Here is a 24,738-nt window from a genome sequence, read left to right on the forward strand (position 1 = left end):
GCTTTGGACTGTAGCGGTGTCAAAGATGCCGGTATAGTTCAATGCGGTGGCGGCGGGGGGAGTAGGGTGCCCCTGACTTGCCAGGCCCGGTCACAGCGGCGACCACTGCGACCGTGGTAGTTACGCCCCTGTGTATAGGGTAGGTACAGGGTATTTATTCGCCATGCACAGGGTGTGTATGGGGTAGATACAGGATGTGTATAGGGTAGGTACAGGAAATTTATGAGGGCTATGGGGCGCATGGAGACCATATAGGACCGCTGCCTGTAATGCCAACACATAGGCAGTGAGGAAGGTTAACCCTTTCAGGAGCAGCGCCTTACAGCAGTCACAGGAGCCCGACCGTAGGATGGTTCCTCCTAAGCCTGTATATGGCATGTAGGTCATAGACGCCGGTATAGGTTATTGTGGCGGTGGCGGGGGGATTTGGGTGCCTCTGACCTGCCTGGCCCCCGACTTGCCAGGTCCGGTCTCAGTGGCGACCGCTGCGACCGTGGTAGTTATGCCCCTGCCTATAGGCTGGGACATACAAAGAAATAAGCGATGTGATCTCTCTGTGGAACAGCTCTCTGCTGCCCCCTATCGTCCGGACAATTACTCGATTGACAGACAGTTAACGGAGGAGGCCGCAGGCTGCTTCCACTATTCAGCCGGATATTGGGGAACTTACAGTGAGTGTATGGTATATACATCTCCAATTCCACCCCAATGAATATATGTATATACCTCCGATACAGTCATTGCGAACTCCACAATAACCCAAGAAAGATTATTAGCTGCCACCACCAGTTGTTATTTTTTATATTCACCTACTAAATGAAAAAACTTGACCAAAATGTTTAATAAATGTCATTACATACATTTACCCAATACATAAGAGCCGCCTTGGCGACCCTCCATGTCACATGAAAAGTCACAGGTGACTCTACTTTCTACAGGTGATTTCCAATGTATTCTTTGGTGGGATCCTTCGGACCATCGATCATTTTGCAGTGACACTGCTGGTTGTATCCATTACCACAATCGCCTCCTTATTTTCTGACTGCCTAGGAATGGTCCTAGAGCTTAATGTAAGTGTGTGAAATGTCATGTTGTTTAGTAGGGGTTTAGAAATGTGATCACAGTGAAGAAGCCCCCCATCAACCCCCAGCTCTGGACCCCATCAGTTGAGCATGATATCTAAATGGTCTTACATAGGAAGTATAATCCTGTACTCACAGGGTTGCTACAGACCGGAAATTTATACTCCCTCGTAATATCCCCCTTGGGATCGACACATAAATATGGCATTTGTCTAAATATAACAAGCAGTGTTAATGCAGGAATTTTTGGCCGTTCTGCTGATTTACTAGGAACATGCTGGGGACTAAAATTAAATGGACTTAAATTATAATTTATGAGGTCTAGTATGAAAAGAAGCATTTATACCAGTGCAGCAACACAATCTAAAGCTCCTGGGTCCTACTGTGATACTCTAATTATCTTGTATCTGCTGTAGTAGTGACATCACTGCAAATACACTGCTCAAAAAAATAAAGGGAACACTTAAACAACAGAATCTAACTCCAAGTAAATCAAACTTCTGTTAAATCAGACTGTCCACTTAGGAAGCAACACTGACTGACAATCAATTTCACATGCTGTTGTGCAAATAGAATAGACAACAGATGGAAATTATTGGCAATTATCAAGACACGCTCAATAAAGGAGTGGTTCTGCAGGTGGGGACCACAGACCACATCTCAGTACCAATGCTTTCTGGCTGATGTTTTGGTCACTTTTGAATGTTGGTTGTGCTTTCACACTTGTGGTAGCATGAGACTGACTCTACAACCCACACAAGTGGCTCAGGTAGTGCAGCTCATCCAGGATGGCACATCAATGCGAGCTGTGGCAAGAAGGTTTACTGTGTCTGCCTCGTAATGTCCAGAGGCTGTAGGTGCTACCAGGAGACAGGCCAGTACATGTCATGTGGCTGGAGTGTGTCAGCAGTTCCTGTAAGATAAAGGCATTGAAGCTATGGACTGGCCCGCTCATTCTCCAGACCTGAATCCGAGTGAGCACATCTGGGACATCATGTCTAGCTCCATCCACCAATGTCACGTTGCACCACAGACTGTCCAGGAGTTGGCGGATGCTTTAGTCCAGGTCTGGGAGGAGATCCCTCAGGAGACCATCCACCGCCTTATCAGGAGCATGCTCAGGCGTTGTAGGGAGATCATACAGGCACGTGGAGGCCACACACATTACTGAGCATAACTTCCTTGTCTTGAGGCATTTCAACTGAAGTAGGATCAGCCTGGAACTTCATTTACTACTTTGATTTTGAGCATCATTCCAACTCCAGACCTCCGTGGAACATTAGTTGTGATTTACGTTGATAATTTTTAGGTTTTATTGTTCTCAACACATTCCACTATGTAATGAATAAAGATTTACAACTTGAATATTTCATTCAGTGATATGCAGGATGTGGGATTTTAGTGTTCCCTTTATTTTTTTATTTTTTTGAGCAATTATTTGTTTGAGCAAAGTGGGCGGTGCACAGGTGGGATAGGTTGTGGAAAAACTCACATGACAAATTTCTCATAAGTTGTGGCGTGACTTAAGTGAAGTAAAAAAATGTACTCTAGTACCTGACTATTCTAACTTTTAGGCAAGGTGACTAAGATACTTAGTTAAGATAAGTTACTAAGATGTTACATTTATTTAGTGGTGTGTGCTCTGGGAATAAAAAATAAATAACTGAAGAAAATGTCATTATAAATAGATTCCTAAATGCATTTAATAAGCAAATCACTGTTGTTTTGTGTAGAGAGGTAATGACTAAAGAATTAAAATGCCTGTCGCCTTGTTAACACTGACAGAAACCTATCCTAGAATGTTAGGAGAGAAGTCTGTGAGCATGTGCAATAGGAAGATTGGCTGCTGTGATATGGACATAGTTTGAACGGCCTCTACTTACCTCAGCAGCACCTCTGGGATCTCTAGTAGTATTAGCAGAGTATATCTTCCTACATATGAAACACTGCAGAGCTTCTTACTGCACATGCTCACAGGCTCCTGTCCTACTGCCCATGCTCACAGGCTCCTGTCCTACTGCCCATGCTCACAGGCTCTTGTCCTACTGCCCATGCTCACATTCTCCTGTCCTACTGCACATGCTCACATTCTCCTGTCCTACTGCCCATGCTCACAGGCTCCTGTCCTGCTGCACATGCTCACAGGCTCCTGTCCTAACATTCTAGGACAGGTTTCGGTCAGTGAAACAAGGCAGCAGACATTTTAATTCTATATTAATATTAATTACCTCCCTACACAAAACAATAGAGATTTGCTAATTAAATGTATTTAGGCATTTATTTATATATTGACATTTCCTGTTAGTTATTTAGGTTTGTTTTTTTTAACTATTCCTGGAGAACCCCTTTAATGAACTAGAGGCATCTTACAGCTGACATGGAGTATGACATTGATTGATTGTCTAAGTCTTAACCCCTTAAGTCCAGCTGTAAATCACGTAATTAGTTGCTGTGGATAAACTTGCGAACAGGCAGTGTTTTCAATGTGGTTATCTGACAACTTGTCCTCATTTGATTTGTCAAGAAAAAATAAATTTGACCTTATTTTCCAAAATGTCTTGAAGTTGAAATTGTGTAGAAACACCAAATTGTTACACATATATCCACCTATCTCTTATAATTTTGACCTTTGCCCTTACATTAAATCATAATATTCTATAGATCCCAACTAGAATTCGGGGTTACCAAGTTCTACATTGCCCAAATCAACTACAAGAAACTACTGTTTTCTTGCCATCTAAAGGGGTTCTCCGGTCCACCAACCTGTGCCAGTAATGTCTTGTTGACCTTATTTAAAGGGAATCAGTCACCAGGTCAAAAAGTGTGCAGTTTTTGGTCTTATTTTATTCCCGCTGCTCCCTTGAGTAATACGGTGTGTTTTTTTCTTTCCAGTAATCAGGGCCTTTTTATTTAGTGCTCACAATATGTTAATTTTTATAGTCTCTACAAGGAGGCAGAGCAGCTATAAAACATGCCCCTAAGGATCCTGAGAGCCGCGGCACCTTAGTAAAGACCATAAAAAGTGTCATAGTGGAAACACTAAATAAAAAAGTACAGAACTTTGGAAAAGTATGGTGGATTTAAGGGGGTCATCCAGACCTTTTTCTTTTTTTGCAGGCCTAAGAACTAATAGGCAGCTGGTTGCTAACTACCTGCCTGCTGTGCCCGGTGCTCATTTCTGCTGGCACAGAGCATTCACAGACCACTCCTGCTGGCGATTCAGAGACTTCTGATAAGGTCACATTGACAAAGCAGTAGCTTCTCTTTCAATCTGCTCTGTTGATGGAATATGACTGATGAGGTCATGCTGTCGATCAGCATGATGTTAGCTTTCACGTCCCATCGACAGGTCAGCCCAGAAAGAGGAAGAGCTGCTCTGCTGACTTGGAGCAGCTAAATCACCAGCAGGAGCAGTCAATGATTGCTCTGAGCTAGTGCCAGGTAGAACAGGCAGGTACTTGCCTCTGCTATCAACTACCTGCCTGATAGTTTTTAGGCCCATAGAAGACAAATCCTTTAAGAAAAGAAAAAAAAAATGTAATACTCAGGCGAGCAGCCGGAGTAAAATATGATAAAAAATGCCCACTTCTGACCTTGTGACAGGTCCTCTTTAAGTCACACTCTCACTTTAAGATGCCCCACCATAACTCAACCCGAGACCTCTTCAGAGAGAGCAGAGTCCATAGACCCCAGACGGTCACCCCTGCCACTAACTTGCACACGCTACAGTAAGAACCTCTCCTATCTATATTTCCTACCATAATATTGACTTGAAAGCAATAAATCTTTAATGTGTGCAGTCAGGAGAAGCACCCATGAGGGAGAGTATACCACCCTACCTGGAGTCCTGGAGATCTAGCCATCTGAGATGTTACCAGACATTCCTGAAGAGTAATTTGGGAAAAAGGGTTATCCAACTTACATGTCTCGATAGGCGAATGGAATCCAAGTCCAAGATGAAGCAAAAAAGTCCAAAAATAGAGATCCAGCACATCTAAAACAAGTGCATTTTTATTCCAAATGTAGACAAGAGAGATGATGGGAGTAGTGAGCGGATTTCCCCGGGTGCCACGCTCCGATACAGGGTTACATCCATAGATTTTGACGCGTTTCGAGGCGAACCCCTCTTTGTCATAACCTCAAGGTTACGAGGTATGAGTAAGAGGAGTTCTCCTCAAAAACCGGGGAAAAATTAATTTGTTTTAGATGTGCTGGATGTTTATTTTTGGACTATTTTGATTCCTGTAGACAACATCTATATGCACAGTTTAAATTGAAATCACTTAACAATGACATTTTTAATCCCAACATTTCAATTCTATTTATTATGTATCTGTTATTTTCAGGGCGTTCTCAGCGCTACTCCCCTCGTCTTCATCATTCCCACAGCCTGCTATCTGAAGCTGTCCGCAGATCACTGGTACCACATCAACAATACCATGCCCTGCTTCATCCTTCTACTTGGTGTAATAATAATGCCCGTAGGTTTTTTTATGGCCATTTTATACCCTCAAGAATGCAGTCATGGAAAAGAAATGTTTTATTGTTTCTCAAACTCCACATTCATGGATCTTCCTGTGGCACATTTATACCAAATGAACAGATCTAAAATAAAATAATTCTTCATTTATTACATCATTTATGTTGATTTTATTTTCGGAGTCTGGGAATCTGTAAATGGCTGAATGCTTTATACTTAGTATGGATGTATTAAAGAATATCCACAGAGAAGAATAAATCACCAAGCTCAGTGTTGTGAATTCTGCTGTAGGTTCTGCTCTTGGGCTCCCTCCTGTGGTTATAAGTGGTAGTGCTGCTGTTTGTCCTTCACAGCAGTTATCAGGTGCGTCCACTTTGGACGGGGCTATTTAGTCTGGCCTCACCCTTTGGTGAATGCCAGTTGTCATTTGTTTTCTGGAGGATTCACATCTCTGCTTGGTTTCTCCTGCTGGATTGTCCAAATCATCAAAGATAAGTCCTGGCTTTGTTTTTGCAGTCCACATGCGGTGGACTTTATAGTTCAGTGAATTGCTATATTTTTCTTGTCCAGCTTTGTCTGTGTAAGGATTTATTCAGCCAAGCTGGAAGCTCTGAAATTGCAGAGTTACCCTCCATGCCTTTAGTTTGGTGTGGAGATTTTTGTATTCTCTGTGGTGGATTTTTGTAGTATTTTAATACTGACCGCACAGTACTCTGTCCTGTCTTTTCTTTCTAGGTAGCGTGGCCTCCTTTGCTAAATTCTGTTTTCAGTCTGCGTTTGTAATTTCCCTCTCCTCTCACAGTCAATATTTGTGGGGGGCTGTCTTTCCTTTGGGCATTTTCTCTGAGGCAAGATAGTTTTCCTGTTTCTTTCTTTAGGGGTAATTAGTCCTCTGGCTGTGACGAGGTGTCTAGGGAGTGACAGGAACATCCCACGGCTACTTCTAGTGGCGGTGTTAAGTTCAGGATCTGCGGTCAGTATAGAGGCCACCTACTCCAGAGCTCGTCCATGCTGCTCTTAGGCCACCAGATCATAACAGCTCAGCGTGAATAGGAAGTTGATGTATTGCCTGTTATTACAGAATAGATTTGGCCACAAATTTCGTAAAAAATTCAGATTCTGCAGAAATTTTATTTTTTTATTTTTTGGGAATTCAATTCCCACGCATACAGCAAAATGGCAGTGGCCGGCCACCATTTTTCTGGATTCAGAAGAGCAGGGAAGTGGGTTAACAAAAATAAAAATACTATTCACCTCTCCACAGTCCTCATCTTGTCCATGCATCTCCCCACAGGGTAGTCCCTGTTCTTAGTCACTGACTGCCAGTCTTCTTCAAGGCACAAATAACATTATTTATTTAAGGGATTATCCACTACTCGGACAACCCCTTCTGAATCCCTATGTTCCCCTCCTGTTATGACCCGATGGGTATGAAGCAGTGCTGAGATGACCTGGTGGGTAAAACCAATCATGTACAAGCTCTGAGGAGGTGGTAACTTTACTGACCGCAAGCCCTACACCTAACACCAACACTAGAAATAGCCGTGGAGCGTTCCTATCTCTGCCTAGACGCCTCTTCACAGCCTAAGAGCTAACTACCCCTGAAGATGGAAACAGAAAACTATCTCACCTCAGAGAAACCCCCAAAGGAAAGATAGCCCCCCACAAATATTGACGGTGAGTGGAGAGGGAAATGACAAACTCAGAAATGAAACTAGATTTTAGAAAAGGAGGCCAAAACTTATCTAAATAGACAGAGATAGAAAAGGCTACTGTGCGGTCAGTATTAAAAAACTAAATATCCACGCAGTGTTTACAAAAAATAACCTCCACACCGACTCACGGTGTGGAGGGGCAAATCTGCTACCCGAGAGCTTCCAACTATCCACAATAATTCATACTGGCAAGCTGGACAAAAGGACATAACATTAACTTGAACTGAAGGTCAAAAGCAGGGAAATACCCCGAAAACTAGCAGACCTATCTTAAGCTGAAATGAACTGGCCAACAGAGCACTTCCAGGAAAGGACTGAGTCCACAGGAGGAACATTGACAGCTCGCATTGACTACAGACAAGAGCCCAGTTAAATAACAAGACCAGGGAACCAATTAGTGAATGCAGCTGCTAAGTTCCACTAGAAACCACCAGAGTGAGCCCAAGAACGGAATTCACAACAGTACCCCCCCCCCTTGATGAGGGGTCACCGAACCCTCACCAGAGCCCCCAGGCCGATCGGGACGAGCCAAATGAAAAGCACGTGCCAAATCGGCAGCATGGACATCAGAGGCAAACACCCAAGAATTATCCTCCTGGCCATAACCCTTCCACTTGACCAGATACTGAAGTTTCCGCCTCGAAAGACGAGAATCCAAAATCTTCTCCACCACATATTCCAACTCCCCCTCAACCAACACCGGAGCAGGAGGGTCAACAGAGGGGACCATGGGCACCACATATCTCCGTAACAAAGATCTATGGAACACATTATAAATGGCAAAAGAAGCTGGAAGGGCCAAACGAAAAGACACCGGATTGATAATTTCCGAAATCCTATAAGGACCAATAAAACGAGGCTTGAACTTAGGAGAAGAGACCTTCATAGGAACATGACGAGACGACAACCAGACCAAATCCCCAACCCGAAGCCGGGGACCAACGCACCGACGGCGGTTAGCAAAACGTTGAGCCTTTTCCTGAGACAATGTTAAATTGTCCACCACATGAGTCCAAATCCGCTGCAACCTGTCCACCACAGAATCTACCCCAGGACAGTCCGAAGTCTCAACCTGCCCTGAGGAAAAACAAGGATGAAAACCAAAGTTACAAAAAAAAAGGCAAAACCAAAGTAGCCGAACTAGCCCGATTATTAAGGGCAAACTCGGCCAATGGCAAAAAAGTAACCCAATCATCCTGATCAGCAGACACAAAGCATCTCAAATAGGTTTCCAAGGTCTGATTGGTTCGCTCCGTCTGTCCATTTGTCTGAGGGTGAAATGCCGAAGAAAAAGACAAATTAATGCCCATTCTAGCACAAAAGGACCGCCAAAACCTAGAAACAAATTGGGTACCTCTGTCAGACACAATATTCTCTGGAATACAATGCAAACGAACCACATGCTGAAAAAATAAAGGAACCAAATCAGAGGAGGAAGGCAACTTAGGCAAAGGTACCAAGTGGACCATTTTAGAAAACCGGTCACAAACCACCCAGATGACAGACATCTTCTGAGAGACAGGAAGATCAGAAATAAAATCCATGGAAATATGCGTCCAGGGCCTCTCAGGGATAGGCAAAGGCAAAAGCAACCCACTGGCACGAGAACAGCAGGGCTTAGCCCGGGCACAAATCCCACAGGACTGCACGAAGGAACGCACATCCCGTGACAAAGAAGGCCACCAAAAGGACCTGGCAACCAAATCTCTGGTACCAAAGATCCCAGGATGACCAGCCAATACAGAACAATGAATCTCAGAAATCACCTTACCAGTCCATCCATCAGGAACAAACAATTTCCCCGCAGGACAGCGGTCGGGTCTATCAGCCTGAAACTCCTGAAGCACCCGCCGCAAATCAGGGGAGATGGCAGAAAGAATCACCCCCTCCTTGAGAATACCAGCCAGCTCAAGGACTCCCGGAGAATCAGGCAAAAAGCTCCTAGACAGGGCATCAGCCTTCACATTCTTAGATCCCGGAAGATACGAGACCACAAAATCAAAACGGGAGAAAAACAAAGACCACCGAGCCTGTCTAGGATTCAACCGCTTGGCAGACTCAAGGTAAATCAGATTCTTGTGATCGGTCAAGACCACAACACGATGCTTAGCTCCCTCAAGCCAATGTCGCCACTCCTCATATGCCCACTTCATAGCCAACAACCGACATTGCCGACATCAAAATTACGCTCAGCAGGCGAAAACTTTCTATAGAAGAAAGCACACGGTTTCAATACAGAGCCATCAGAACTTCTCTGAGACAAAAGAGCTCCTGCCCCAATCTCAGAAGCGTCAACCTCAACCTGAAAAGAGAGAGAGACATCTGGCTGACACAAGACAGGGGCAGAAGTAAAACGACGCTTAAGCTCCTGAAAGGCCTCCACAGCCGCAGAGGACCAATTCACCACATCAGCACCCTTCTTGGTCAAATCGGTCAGGGGTTTAACCACAGTAGAAAAATTAGCAATGAAGCGGCGATAAAAATTAGCAAAGCCCAAAAATTTCTGAAGGCTCTTCACAGATGTGGGCTGAGTCCAATCATAAATAGCCTGGACCTTAACAGGGTCCATTTCAATAGCCGAAGGGGGAAAAATGAACCCCAGAAAAGAAACCTTCTGAACTCCAAAAAGGCACTTAGACCCCTTCACAAACAGTGCATTAGCACGAAGAATCTGAAAAACCATCCTGACCTGCTTCACATGAGACTCCCAATCATCGGAAAAAACAAAATATCATCCAAATATACAATCATGAATTTATCCAGATACTCCAGGAATATATCATGCATAAAGGACTGAAACACAGATGGAGCATTAGAGAGCCCGAAAGGCATCACAAGATATTCAAAATGGCCTTCGGGCGTATTAAATGCTGTTTTCCATTCATCACCCTGTTTGATGCGGACAAGATTATATGCCCCTCGAAGGTCAATCTTGGTAAACCAGCTAGCCCCTTTAATCCGAGCAAACAAATCAGAGAGCAAAGGCAAAGGGTACTGGAATTTGACCGTGATCTTATTGAGAAGGCGATAATCTATACAGGGCTTCAAGGAGCCATCCTTCTTGGCAACAAAAAAGAACCCCGCTCCCAACGGTGACGAAGACGGGCGAATATGCCCCTTCTCCAAGGACTCCTTTACATAACTCCACATAGCGGCATGCTCTGGTACAGACAGATTGAAGAGTCGGCCCTTAGGGAACTTACAGCCAGGAATCAAATTAATGGCGCAATCACAGTCCCTATGAGGAGGCAGGGGACTGGATTTGTGCTTTTCAAATATATCCTGGAAATCCGACAAAAACTCAGGAACTTCAGAAGGAGGGGACGAAGAAATTGACATCAGAGGAATATTGCTATGTATCCCCTGGCAACCCCAACTAGTCACAGACATAGATTTCCAATCCAGCACAGGATTATGTACCTGTAACCATGGAAACCCCAGCACAACCACATCATGCAAATTATGCAACACCAAAAAGCGAATGTTTTCCTGATGTGCCGGAGCCATGTCCATGGCTAACTGTGTTCAGTACTGAGGTTTATTCTTGGCCAATGGCGTAGCATCAATCCCCCTCAAGGGAATAGGGCTCTGCAAAGGCTCCAAGGAAAAACCACAGCGCCTGGCAAATTCCAGGTCCATTAAGTTCAGGGCAGCGCCAGAATCCACAAATGCCATTACAGAAAAGGACGACAATGAGCAAATCAGGGTAATAGACAAGAGAAATTTAGGCTGTACAGTACTGATGATAACCGACCTAGCAGCCCTCTTAGTACGCTTCGGGCAGTCAGAGACAGCATGAGTAGCGTCACCACAGTAAAAACACAGCCCATTCTGACATCTGAACTCCTGCCGTTCTGCTCTCGTCAAAGTCCTATCACATTGCATAGGCTCAGGACTCTGCTCAGCGGACACCGCCATATGGTGCACCACCTTACGTTCACGTAGGCGCCGATCAATCTGAATGGCCAGAGACATTGATTTGTTCAAACCAGCAGGCGTGGGAAACCCCACCATAACATCTTTAAGGGCATCAGAAAGACCCTTTCTGAAAATAGCCGCCAGGGGATCCTCATTCCATTTTGTAAGCACAGACCACTTTCTAAATTTCTGACAATATATCTCTACTGCTTCCTGCCCCTGACACAGGGCCAGCAAGATTTTTTCTGCCTGATCTACAGAATTAGGTTCATCATAAAGCAGTCCGAGTGCTTGAAAAAATGCATCTACATTGAGCAATGCAGGATTCCCTGGCTCAAGGGAGAATGCCCAGTCTTGCGGGTCTCCCCGGAGCAGAGAAATAACAATCTTCACCTACTGAACGGAGTCACCAGAGGAACGGGGTCTCAGAGCAAAAAACAATCTACAATTATTTTTGAAGTTTAAAAATTTAGATCTATCCCCAGAAAACAAATCAGGAATAGGAATTCTAGGCTCAGAAACCGGAGTCTGGACAACATAATCTTGGATACTCTGTACCCTAGCAGCGAGTTGATCAACACGCGCAGACAGACCCTGAACCTCCATCGCAGCACCCAAATTCTAAACCATCCAAAGATCAAGGGGAAAAAAAGAAAAAGGACCAAAACAAGCAACACACACAAAAAAAAAAAACACTGACTCAGAACCTTTTTTTTTTTCCCTCTTTTGAGAAGCATTTAACACATTGTGGGCCAGCTGTACTGTTATGACCTGATGGGTACGAAGCAGTGCTGAGATGACCTGGTGGGTAAAACCAATCATGTACAAGCTCTGAGGAGGTGGTAACTTTACTGACCGCGGAGCGTTCCTACCTCTGCCTAGATGCCTCTTCACAGCCTAAGAGCTAACTACCCCTGAAGATGGAAACGGAAAACTATCTCGCCTCAGAGAAACCCCCAAAGGAAAGATAGCCCCCCACAAATATTGACGGTGAGTGGAGAGGGAAATGACAAACTCAGAAATGAAACTAGATTTTAGAAAAGGAGGCCAAAACTTATCTAAATAGACAGAGATAGAAAAGGCTACTGTACGGTCAGTATTAAAAAACTAAATATCCACGCAGAGTTTACAAAAAATAACCTCCACACTGACTCACGGTGTGGAGGGGCAAATCTGCTACCCCAGAGCTTCCAACTAGCCGCAATAATTCATACTGGCAAGCTGGACAAAAGGACATAACATTAACTTGAACTGAAGGTCATAAGCAGGGAAATACCCCGAAAACTAGCAGACTTATCTTAAGCTGAAATGAACTGGACAACAGAGCACTTCCAGGAAAGGACTGAGTCCACAGGAGGAACATTGACAGCTGGCATTGACTACAGACTAGGGCCCAGTTAAATAACAAGACCAGGGAACCGATTAGTGAATGCAGCTGCTAAGTTCCACTAGAAACCACCAGAGGGAGCCCAAGAACGGAATTCACAACACCCTCCCCAGTAAAATTGTAACACCTATATTCCCCCCCGGTGCTGACACCATTCCAACAGTGACTGCACTGGCTCTCCCGGGGCTCACCTGACATTGTTATGTCACGCGATCCCTGCATCCAATCAGCGTTTGATTCACTTTTCCCTCCTTCAGATAAATCAAGACATCTGGATGAAGTCAAAGCTGCTGCTGCCCTCTCACTTCCTTCAGATGTAAGTTACGTCTGTAGAAGAGGAGAGTGGATCCAGTGCTGATTGGCCGCAGGGATCATGTGATATAAGAATGTCACAGGATCCCTGTCAACACCCCTGGAACGATGCCGACACTGGAGAGGAGTATAGGTGTTAGTATTTTATTGGGGGAAGACATAGGGATCTAGAAGGGATTGTTCTCGTCGGTGGACCACCTCTTTAATGTTAATTACATTGCTCCATTTATCAGTCAACGGGGAGAAAGCAAATGGATGCAGTGATTCAAATCTGCTCCTATTGTACTCCTCATTAACATGAATGGAAAGTGCTATCTGTAAGTGAATTAATATATCAAACAGCATCGAAGACTCATTATTTAACTCTAGATTTGAATATCTACAAGGGTTGATGACCACTACTTGGACAACCCCATTGAAAATGAAAACAGCTTATACTCACCTCCTCGACCAATGTCATTAGATCCCCAGTAGAGCATGTTACCTTTTTACGTCACGTGTGAACTGCAGGCAATCAGTGGCCGCTAACAGGTTGCAGCGCTTACAACTTCCCTGGACGTTTGAGTGAGGAGCAAAGCTATCATTTACCGGCTGTTGGTTGACTACAGCGCTCATGTGACATAGCAAAGTCATGAGAGGATTGTTAGACTCTGCACTGGGCTCTGTTTCATTTAAGAAGGGGTTGACCAAATAATTTGCATATTTGAGAGTTTATCTAATATATAAAGCTGAATGTGTGTATGTGTGTGTGTATGTATGTATGTATGTCCGGGATTGGCATCTGAACCGTCGCAGCTACAGCCACAAAATTTTGCACAGTCACACGTCTGGACCCCGAGAGCGTCATAGGCTATGTTGTGAGGTGAAATTTTAACCCCGCGCTTTCCAATTCACCAAACAATTTTGCCCCTATCTACATAATGGGGAAAAAGTGAAAGGAAAAGTGTTGGAGGCGTCGCAGCTACAGGCACAAAATTTTGCACAGTCACACGTCTGGACCCCGAGAGCGTCAAAGCTATGTTGTGAGGTGAAATTTTAACCCCGCGCTTTCCAATTCATCAAACAATTTTGCCCCTATCTACATAATAGGGAAAAAATGAAAGGAAAAGTGTTGGAGGCAAATTAACAGCTGCCAGATGTGAACAAGGGGGACTTAAAGAATGAGAGCGATGGCGCCAAAAAGTATATACTGTACAGTTGCTAAGGTGGGGCCCCAACATGGGATAATCACCACACCACCACGGGGATATGAACACACACACAAAATGCGCCACACACTACCACGTGCTCGAACACATATACCACCCTCAGCGTACATTTCACCACACATACACCAACCTCGCCACATAAAAGTCGAAACACAAAAGTCGCCGCTCAAAACTCGCCACGCGCAAAACTCTCCACATGCAAAACTCGCCACACGTGCAAAACTCGCCACACGTGCAAAACTCACCTCATGGAAAACTCGCCACACGCAAAACTTGCACACACGAAAAAATTGCCACATGCGTAAAAGTTGCAACACATGCAAAAGTTGCCTCACACAAAACTTGCACATACTCAAAAGGCACCACACATAAAACTCGCCACGCGCAAAACTCGCCATGCGCAAAACTTGCTACACACAACTTGCTACACTAACCTGTCACATGCAACTCGACACACAAAAAGTTGCTACACGCATGTCGCCACACAAAACTCATCTCACAAAAGTCGCTACATGCATGTCGCCACACGCAACTCAACACACACAACTTGACACACGAAACTCGCCCTAAAACACACAAGTCTGGTATTATCCTTCAAAAATAAAAATCTGATTAATAAGCAGAAAAACTACAAGAGCAACAAATGTACCGTATAGGAATCAGGCAGCTGTCAGTCACATGACCAGTCTGTTATGTGTATGTGTGAGCTAATATATACTGCCAGGGGGTGGGCTTACTGTTGGCTGGGGATTTATCAGGCTGCCAATTTAGCTTACAAATACTGAGGTAAAAATACTGGCCAAATAACGTGTCAATGAGGTCTAATACAGGAGGGGATGACATACAGATATATACTATATACAGGAGGAGATGACACACAGGTATATTCTATTTACAGGGGAGATGACACACAAGTATATACTATATACAGGAGGAGATGACACACAGATACAGTGGGGCAAAAAAGTATTTAGTCGGTCAGCAATAGTGCAAGTTCCACCACTTAAAAAGATGAGAGGCGTCTGTAATTTACATCATAGGTAGACCTCAACTATGGGAGACAAACTGAGACAAAAAAATCCAGAAAATCACATTGTCTGTTTTTTTATCATTTTATTTGCATATTATGGTGGAAAATAAGTATTTGGTCAGAAACAAACAATCAAGATTTCTGGCTCTCACAGACCTGTAACTTCTTCTTTAAGAGTCTCCTCTTTCCTCCACTCATTACCTGTAGTAATGGCACCTGTTTAAACTTGTTATCAGTATAAAAAGACACCTGTGCACACCCTCAAACAGTCTGACTCCAAACTCCACTATGGTGAAGACCAAAGAGCTGTCAAAGGACACCAGAAACAAAATTATAGCCCTGCACCAGGCTGGGAAGACTGAATCTGCAATAGCCAACCAGCTTGGAGTGAAGAAATCAACAGTGGGAGCAATAATTAGAAAATGGAAGACATTCAAGACCACTGATAATCTCCAGCGATCTGGGGCTCCACGCAAAATCCCACCCCGTGGGGTCAGAATGATCACAAGAACGGTGAGCTAAAATCCCCGAACCACGCGGGGGGACCTAGTGAATGAACTGCAGAGAGCTGGGACCAATGTAACAAGGCCTACCATAAGCAACACACTATGCCACCATGGACTCAGATCCTGCAGTGCCAGACGTGTCCCACTGCTTAAGCCAGTACATGTCCGGGCCCATCTGAAGTTTGCTAGAGAGCATTTGGATGATCCAGAGGAGTTTTGGGAGAATGTCCTATGGTCTGATGAAACCAAACTGGAACTGTTTGGTAGAAACACAACTTGTCGTGTTTGGAGGAAAAAGAATACTGAGTTGCATCCATCAAACACCATACCTACTGTAAAGCATGGTGGTGGAAACATCATGCTTTGGGGCTGTTTCTCTGCAAAGGGGCCAGGATGACTGATCCGGGTACATGAAAGAATGAATGGGGCCATGTATCGTGAGATTTTGAGTGCAAACCTCCTTCCATCAGCAAGGGCATTGAAGATGAAACGTGGCTGGGTCTTTCAACATGACAATGATCCAAAGCACACCGCCAGGGCAACGAAGGAGTGGCTTCGTAAGAAGCATTTCAAGGTCCTGGAGTGGCCTAGCCAGTCTCCAGATCTCAACCCTATAGAAAACCTTTGGAGGGAGTTGAAAGTCCGTGTTGCCAAGCAAAAAGCCAAAAACATCACTGCTCTAGAGGAGATCTGCATGGAGGAATGGGTTAACATACCAACAACAGTGTGTGGCAACCTTGTGAAGACTTACAGAAAACGTTTGACCTCTGTCATTGCCAACAAAGGATATATTACAAAGTATTGAGATAAAATTTTGTTTCTGACCAAATACTTATTTTCCACCATAATATGCAAATAAAATGATAAAAAAAACAGACAATGTGATTTTCTGGATTTTTTTGTCTCAGTTTGTCTCCCATAGTTGACGTCTACCTATGATGTAAATTACAGACGCCTCTCATCTTTTTAAGTGGTGGAACTTGCACTATTGCTGACTGACTAAATACTTTTTTGCCCCACTGTATATACTATATACAGGAGAGATGACACACAGGTATATACTATATAGAGGAGGAGATGACATACAGGTACATACTACATACAGCAGGAGATGACATACAGGTATATACTATATACAGGAGGAGATGACACACAGGTATATATTATATACAGGAGCAGATTACCTACAGGTATATAGTATATACAGGAGGAGATGACATACAGGTATATGCTATGTATAGGAGGAGATGACACACAGATATATACTATATACAGGAGGAGATGGCACACAGGTATATACTATTTACAGGGGAGATGACACACAGGTATATACTATATACAGGAGAGATGACACACAGGTATATACTATATAGAGGAGATGACATACAGGTACATACTACATACAGCAGGAGATGACATAAAGGTATATACTATATACAGGAGGAGATGACACACAGGTATATACTATATACAGGAGCAGATTACATACAGGTATATACTATATATAGGAGGAGATGACATACAGGTAAATACTATATACAGGGGACATGACACAGCAGGTATATACTATATACAGGGGAGATGACATACAGGTATATACTATATACAGGAGATGACAAACATGTATATACTGAGGTGAAAATGAGAGGTGTGAGGTGAAAATGAAAAGGTGTGAGTGCAACATGAGAGGAGTGAGGGAAAATAGTGGAGTGATCGGAAAATGACAGATGTGAGGTCGAAATGACAAGTGTTAGGGGGGAATGAGAGGAGTGAGGGGGAAAATAAGAGGAGTGAGGGGGAAAATGAGAGGTGTGAGGGAGAAAATGAGAGATGTGACGGGGAAAATGAAAGATGTGATGGGGAAAATGAGAGGCGTGATGGGAAAATAAGAGAAATGAGGTGCTATAACTAACCACAGATATTTACTATGCCCAGGCAACGCCGGGCTCTTCAGCTAGTACATACTAAAGGCAATGTATTTAAAGGGGTTTGCAAAGAATTGGAAAACATGGCTTATGCTTATAAAAACAATGCCACCTATACCCATTGTCTGAGTTTGGTATTCTAGCTCTGCTCCATGTAAGTGACTAGTCCTGAAGTGCAATATCGTTCACAACACAAAGAGGGGTGTGGCATTATTTTTGGAAGAAAGCAACTATGTCTTTGCTATTTTTTTATTATTCTGGACAACCCATTAAGGAACCTTTTTACTTTAATTAAAACTATTTTCAAGTGCAATATGCAATACAATTGCCAATTCATGGACAGCTATTTTTACAGGAAGACAGTCTTTCTTTCTTTCTTTCTTTCTTTTTTTCCTATCTTGTTTTGTCTTTTTCTTTCTTTCTTTCTCTTTCTTTTTTTTCTCTTTTTCTTTCTTTTTTTCTTTCTCTATTTATTTCTCTTTCTTTTTCTTTCTTTCTCTTTCTTTTTTCTCTTTCTATCTTTTTTCTTTCTTTTTTCTCGTTCTATCTTTTTTCTCTTTCTATTTTTTTTCTCTTTCTTTCTTTCTTTTTTCCTATCTTGTTTTGTCTTTTTCTTTCTTTCTTTCTTTCTTTCTTTCTTTCTTTCTTTCTTTCTTTCTTTCTTTCTCTTTCTTTTTTTCTCTTTTTCTTTCTTTTTTTTTTCTCTATTTATTTCTCTTTCTTTTTCTTTCTTTCTCTTTCTTTCTTTTTTCTCGTTCTATTTTTCTTTCTTTCTTTCTTTCTTTCTTTCTTTCTCCTCTTTAAGGAGCTTTTGCATTCTTCCTTGATTAAAACAATTTTGAATCCTAACAAACTCAGGGACCATTTTTAGAAATACTCTACTCTGGGTAAAAACTTCAAAAACTGTTCATTGTCTAGGGAAGAATTCCCACTTACACAACCCTTCTTACTGGTCTTGATGCTCCATTGTGAAGATATAAAGCCATACACAGCTGTGCAGTGCCAGGCCAGGCTGTAGGAAAAGTCCTATTTCTTCATAACAAGGTAGTTTTCAGCAGAATGCAAGGAGCCAGTGTCACTTTAATAGTAAAACATTACTGGCCATTGATCAGCCTATGGTAACTCATTAGATAGATTACAGCAACGTATTTAACATATGCGTTGGTTAGAAGGAAATTCCAGAAAACAACAACTAGCAATATATAGGAAGTGCAACAGGAAGAGGAAAGAACACCGCTCTGTGAATAAACCTGTAATAATAAGCAAAGGTTTGGCTGGGCATCATATTTATCAAATCCTTTGTGATATAAGCACAATATTATACCCGTCAGGACGCCTTTCATTTCCTTGGATTTTATCCGTTTTTATTATTTATTGTTATTTTGCATCAATTGAAAAATTGGCTTTAATTTTATTTGACATAATTATTTATATAATTTTAGGTCTAAAGTTGCTGCTTTTGCTTTTGTAGTATACAGACAGAGAATCCATGTAATAGATATTGGCATTATCGTCCCAAATATTGCCCTTGTTCTGTTCTAACCAAGTGTTGTGGATAGTCTAACGCATAAATAAGGGTGAGCTGCATGGACTGAGGAGGATGATGCAGCAGTTTGGGACCTTCTGGATGGCACAGGGATGAGCGAGGACCAGTAAAGTAGGGTATGAAGGTATCACAAATTGGCAAGCAGTAAAGAATAGTAATAACGGTCCTAGGAGCGCTGGAAATGAGACCAAAACAAGGATTTAAGTGTTGAACCACAACGTGTTTCAACGGTTAAACCGTCTTCATCAGGTGGACGGGCTCATTACTTCAAGTATATTATTTGCATACATACAGTAACCTGCAGACTAGATGTCATGCTGGCATCTTGCACACCTTCTCAGCGTCGTCCTACTCACTGCATTCACCACTCTGCTTCCCCAACGTCAGACCATCTTCTTATGCTGCCTTGGGCTCACTGCCAGCTCTGCTCCTAGAGAATATCCACCTTGTTATAGGGAGACGCTGCCGCATCCTACAGGAATTTAACCCTGCTGTGTCCTGGCCTAGCCCTAGGCAGTTTTATTAGGCAGTTCCTCCCACCACTCCTTGCAAGATCGTTGGTTCCCAGTTGCTTGTCTCTGGATCCTGTGGGTGCATGTTTGTTCTATCCCTCCTACTATTGATCAGGCTCGTTTACCATTTATCCTGATCTCTCCGCTCCTGACCTCAGCTACGTATACTGAATATCTGCTGACTGCCCTGACCCAGGATTTTCTGACCACATCTTTGCCTCTGTCCTCCTGTACCTCGTACCTATGTCTCTGATGCTCCTGTCAGCAGAAGCAGACTCGAGGACTGCTCTGGAGTGGTACCTGGTGCCTACTGGTAGCCCATCCTATCCTCAACATCAATGGCTCTAGTGAAGAATCGGTGGGTCGCATGGCCTTGCTCAATGCAAGTGTATTGAGTGATGCCGAACACGTCTAGTTGGAATGCGGTTACTTGCGGACACATCACCGCCTGCTTCTGGCACTGAAGAAACATAACTGCGCACAGTGTGTATACTGTGAAGATTCACAAGTCTGCAGTCACATAGAGTGACCGAAAACTTGTACCTTAAGGCTGGACAGTCTCGTTAAATTATGAAATTCTGGTTGTATGCAACCACCACCAGAGGTAGCTGATGCATCTTGATTTATCAAACCTGTATCAAAATATTAGCTCCTTTTTTCTGAAGGTACTATATCCACTTCATATAGATGAAGTTACATTTTCTGCAACCACAAGAAAAATTTCAGGAGCTTTGCTGCACACATTTATACCTTGAACTTAAGGTATGTTCCTCTAAGTGCTCAAAATAGGCAGTATAAGGATATGTTGGTAATATTATTCCAAAACACAAAGTTCATTATAGCCTTTGTATTAATTACCAAATTTATTATAATGTGATTTTTATTTTTCAACTTGGTTGTTCAAAATTGCAGGAAATATTTCTGGAATGTCTTGGTGTGGAATGTGTCCTTACACAGGTCAGGCACTTGCTGGAGTTGGAATGCAATAACCATTGCTTAAAGGACAGCTGGGAAATGATTACCTCCTAAGCGTTATATTAAACACTTGGCAGAAGTAGAACTTTCCTTCGTACCTCTATATATATTATTTTATTTTATTAGAATCCAGCAGCAATAATCAAATTCATGTTTTCTTTCTAATATAATGGAAAAAGCCTTTTTTACGGCTAAGGATGTATAAGTACAAATAAAATTATATACAAAAGTTGTTTAAAATTGGGACCAAGAAGAAAACTTTTACTTCCTGGTTCTGTGTCTGTGTAGGAGAGAGTGAGAACAAAAAGAAAGACTAGAGCCTGGCGCTATCATCTTTATCTATACAGTCTTCAGAGATGTCACATTAATTTTACCATGTGTTATTACCTTCATATCAATAAAATAAGATATACGCTCACTGATTATTACAAAATGGGTCTTTTTTATTTCTAAAAGAGTAAGATGATCAGCAGGTTGAAAACTGTTTCTAGTTCTGCGTCTATGTAGGGTAGACAGTAGGGATGAATAAGCTGCAAGTGAGAGCAAAAAGAAAGAACCTGGTATTGTCATATCTATTAAAGGGGTGAGAAGCTGAGCATTTTTATATTCAGAAATAGGGACAAAACAATGACCTATCTTTTGTATAGGTCATCAATATCATATCGATGGTTCCCTCCAAACCCCATGATCAGTTGTCTTCAGCTCTGGCAGACACCAGATGTAAATACAATAGCCACTGATGCATGTCAATTGTAAAACTCCTAACAGGAATACGTCCTACAATGGACATGAAGGATAACAGGGAAACTCCACTAATACATAGATCCTACAGAACAACTACGGAGTAAAAATACCCATAAAGTCATAAGTAAAATGTAACAGCTTTTATTAAACATAATCGAATCACATAAATAACAGACAAAGTACACATATAGTGCATGTACGGCAGACAATCAACACTGCAAGTAACACCAAGGGTATAGGAGGGCAAAGACTAATTGCTATTATGGGCATATTAGTTAGTCAGTAGAGCGTGATCGTTACCATAAAGTGCATAGTGCTTCCTATGAACCGGCATATGCCTGGTCCATCTGAGTTACTACTCAACAGCCCAACATAGATATAAATAATGGTACTACAATATTGCCAATCTTACCCGAATATAATTGGTGTCAGTGTGAGTCCGGCGGCCCCGACGCGCGTTTCGCGTAGGCTTCCTCGGCGGGACACCAGATGTAAGCAGTATATGAAGCAAGAACAGTACAGCTCAGTGCACAGTATGGTGGCTGTTCTCATGTACTGCAGCTCAGCTATAATTGAAGTCAATAGGAGCTTAGCTGCAGTACCCAGGAACTGCCACTGCAAAGTGTATGGAGCTGTGTACTCTTTGCATCAGAGCTGATAAGGGGGGGTGCCGGCTGTCAGACCCTCACCAATCTGTTTTGGACAACCTATGCAAAGAATAGGTCATCGATATGTCAGCCCTGGACTTTTTTTTAAAAGACATTTGTCACCTATATGACCCAAAATGTTTACCAGTTTCTGGATTGCATAAATTAATCATTTTGTGTAGAAATGCAGATTTGACAGTTGTCTTGTCTTTACCGCCCTCTGCTCTCCATTCTCCATATTCTAGGACCTCACTCCATGCAGTACTATGTAAGTGGTATTGTTACAGTGTGGATATATATTATGGCATCGCAGGATCACCCTGGTAACCTTATTTGCTTGGTATAAAGGGAACTGTTTTGCTGTGGGGAATATCTTTCCATTTAATTAATGGCTAGGGAAATCAATGGACTGACAAAGACAATGCAAAATCTTCTGCGTCTCTATTCAGACGTACTTCGCCTACAGCAAGTGGTTCAAAACCTGTGTTGGTGTAAAAAGCCAGTGTCAGATGGTAATACATGAAGGGGGCACAGAGAAGAGTCTCAGATCATTGATATTACAACTGTAAAGTACATTTCGTTCTTGGATACTGAGAATAAGATGATGTTTAAATTGTAAAACCCATTTTAATATGGCTTATTAACAAAATCAAAGTAATTGGAATCCCCAGTTCAGAACCCTCATGTCTTGGCAATAGCAGAGAACGTTTACAAATGTATCACTCCAATATCTGCCCTGCATTATACACACAGCTCATTTATTTAATTGGATGTTGTGCAATTCTTCATTTCTCCTTTGGTGACGCTGCAGAAAAAATGAACACTTACTGCCAGGCTTAACCAGCCAATTAAAGCTGATTGCTGGGGGTTGAAATAAATGGACCCTTTGCAATCAATTTATTTTCAAAGGACCCTTCTTAAAAGTTGTTATTGTCATGAGTAGAAAAGTCATTTTGATAAAACTTTTTAGCTCCTTTAAAATTTCATATAGTTTCCCGATTATGCATCAAAGAACAGTGCCATGATGATACAGCAAACAGTGCCCTGATGATGCATCAAGTAACCGTGCCCCAATGATACAGCAAACAACAGTTCCCCACAGACACAGAAAACAGTGCCCCAATGATGCATAAAAAAACAGTGCACCAATGATGCATCAAACTACAGTGCCCTGATCGATAATGCAGCAAACAACAGTGCCCTGATGATGTAGCAAACAACAGTTCCCCAAAGATACAGTAAACATTGCCCCGATGATGCATCAAACTACAGTACCCCGATGATACAGCAAGCAACAGGTCCCCAATGATACAGCAAACAACAGTGCCCTGATGATACAGCAAACAGTACCCCAATGATACAACAAATAACAGTGCCCCAATGATACAGCAAGCAGTGCTCCGATGATGCATCAAACAACAGTGCCCTGATGATACAGAAAACAACAGTGCCGTGATGATGCTCAAGGAAAAAACAGTGCCCCAACATACAGCAAACAACAGTGCCGTGATGAAACAGCAAACAGCAGTGCTGTGATAATACAGCAAACAACAGTGCCCCAATGATACAGCAAACAATAGTGCCCCAATAATACAGCAAACAATAGTGCCGTGATGACACAGCAAACAAGAGTTCCCCGATGATACAACAAACAGTGCAGTGATGATACAGCAAGCAACAGTTCCCTGACGATACAGAGAACAACAGTGCCCCAATGCTACAACAAACAACAGTGCCCCAATGATACAACAAACAACAGTGCCCCAATGATACAACAAGCAACAGTGCCCCAATGCTACAACAAACAACAGTGCCCCAATGATACAACAAACAACAGTGCCCCAATGATACAACAAGCAACAGTGCCCCAATGATACAGCAAAACACAGTGCCCCGATGATACAACAAACAACAGTGCCCCGATGATACAACAAACAGCGCCCAATGATACAGCAAACCACAGCGCCCCAATGATACAACAAACAACAGTGCCACGATGATACAACAAATAGCGCCCCAAAGAGACCGGAAATAATAGTGCCCCAATGATGCAGAATTCTCGATTTCTCTCCATATTTACATAGTACGGTTGAAAATAGGCAAATGTCCATCAAGTTCAAAAGAGTGATGGGAAAGAATAACAAGAAGGGGTTCAGTCCACCGGATCAACATTCAGAACTAGAATTTCATTGTATTCCATTCTGTAAGTGTCTATATTATTTTGTTCTTAAAAAGCATCTAAGCTTTTATTAAACTACTGACACTTCCTGTTGTGACCAGCTCCTGAGGTCGGCTGTTCCACAGATTAATAGTTCTTATGGCAAAGAAGCCTCGTCTGCTCTCCATCCTGCTGAATTTGATATTCTCCTGTCTGTTAAATTCAGCACTTTCAGAGCATTTCCCGAAATCTAGCCTCCTAGTAGCACAAAATACATCTACTCTACTGCCCCAAAGTATCATCGGTAGGGCAATAGAGACCAAGCAGGCTTTGCCACTGCTAGGACAGAGTGCACACAGGACTGCGGCTGACTTACATCACTATGTATAGCTAACCTTCCTGCTAATGTTGCTAGTATACCAAGCTCTAGTCTTTGTCACACAGCTGGGACCTTATCTAGCATTACAGTGGTTGTCCAGTCTTCTGAATCCTGACGGCATGTGGTGCATATGCTGTTAGCACTGAAATAGCCATTGAGAATGGTGAGAGGGATTTCTATACATGCGGTCACATGCCAACTAGACTTGGTGGGC

General features: G+C 42.7%; 1 protein-coding gene across 1 annotated transcript in view; it reads left to right on the forward strand.

Annotated features, from left to right (window-relative positions):
* SLC38A11 (solute carrier family 38 member 11) overlaps positions 1 to 5,701 on the forward strand; it is a 43,821-nt gene extending 38,120 nt beyond the window's left edge. The window contains exons 11-12 of the mRNA XM_077275150.1: positions 939 to 1,070; positions 5,429 to 5,701. Coding sequence (XP_077131265.1) covers positions 939 to 1,070; positions 5,429 to 5,701 — 405 coding nt within the window. The remainder of the gene's footprint in view (positions 1 to 938; positions 1,071 to 5,428) is intronic.
* Positions 5,702 to 24,738: the final 19,037 nt, after the last annotated feature.

This window comes from Ranitomeya variabilis, chromosome 7, assembly GCF_051348905.1.
Source record: "Ranitomeya variabilis isolate aRanVar5 chromosome 7, aRanVar5.hap1, whole genome shotgun sequence".
NCBI lineage: Eukaryota > Metazoa > Chordata > Amphibia > Anura > Dendrobatidae > Ranitomeya > Ranitomeya variabilis.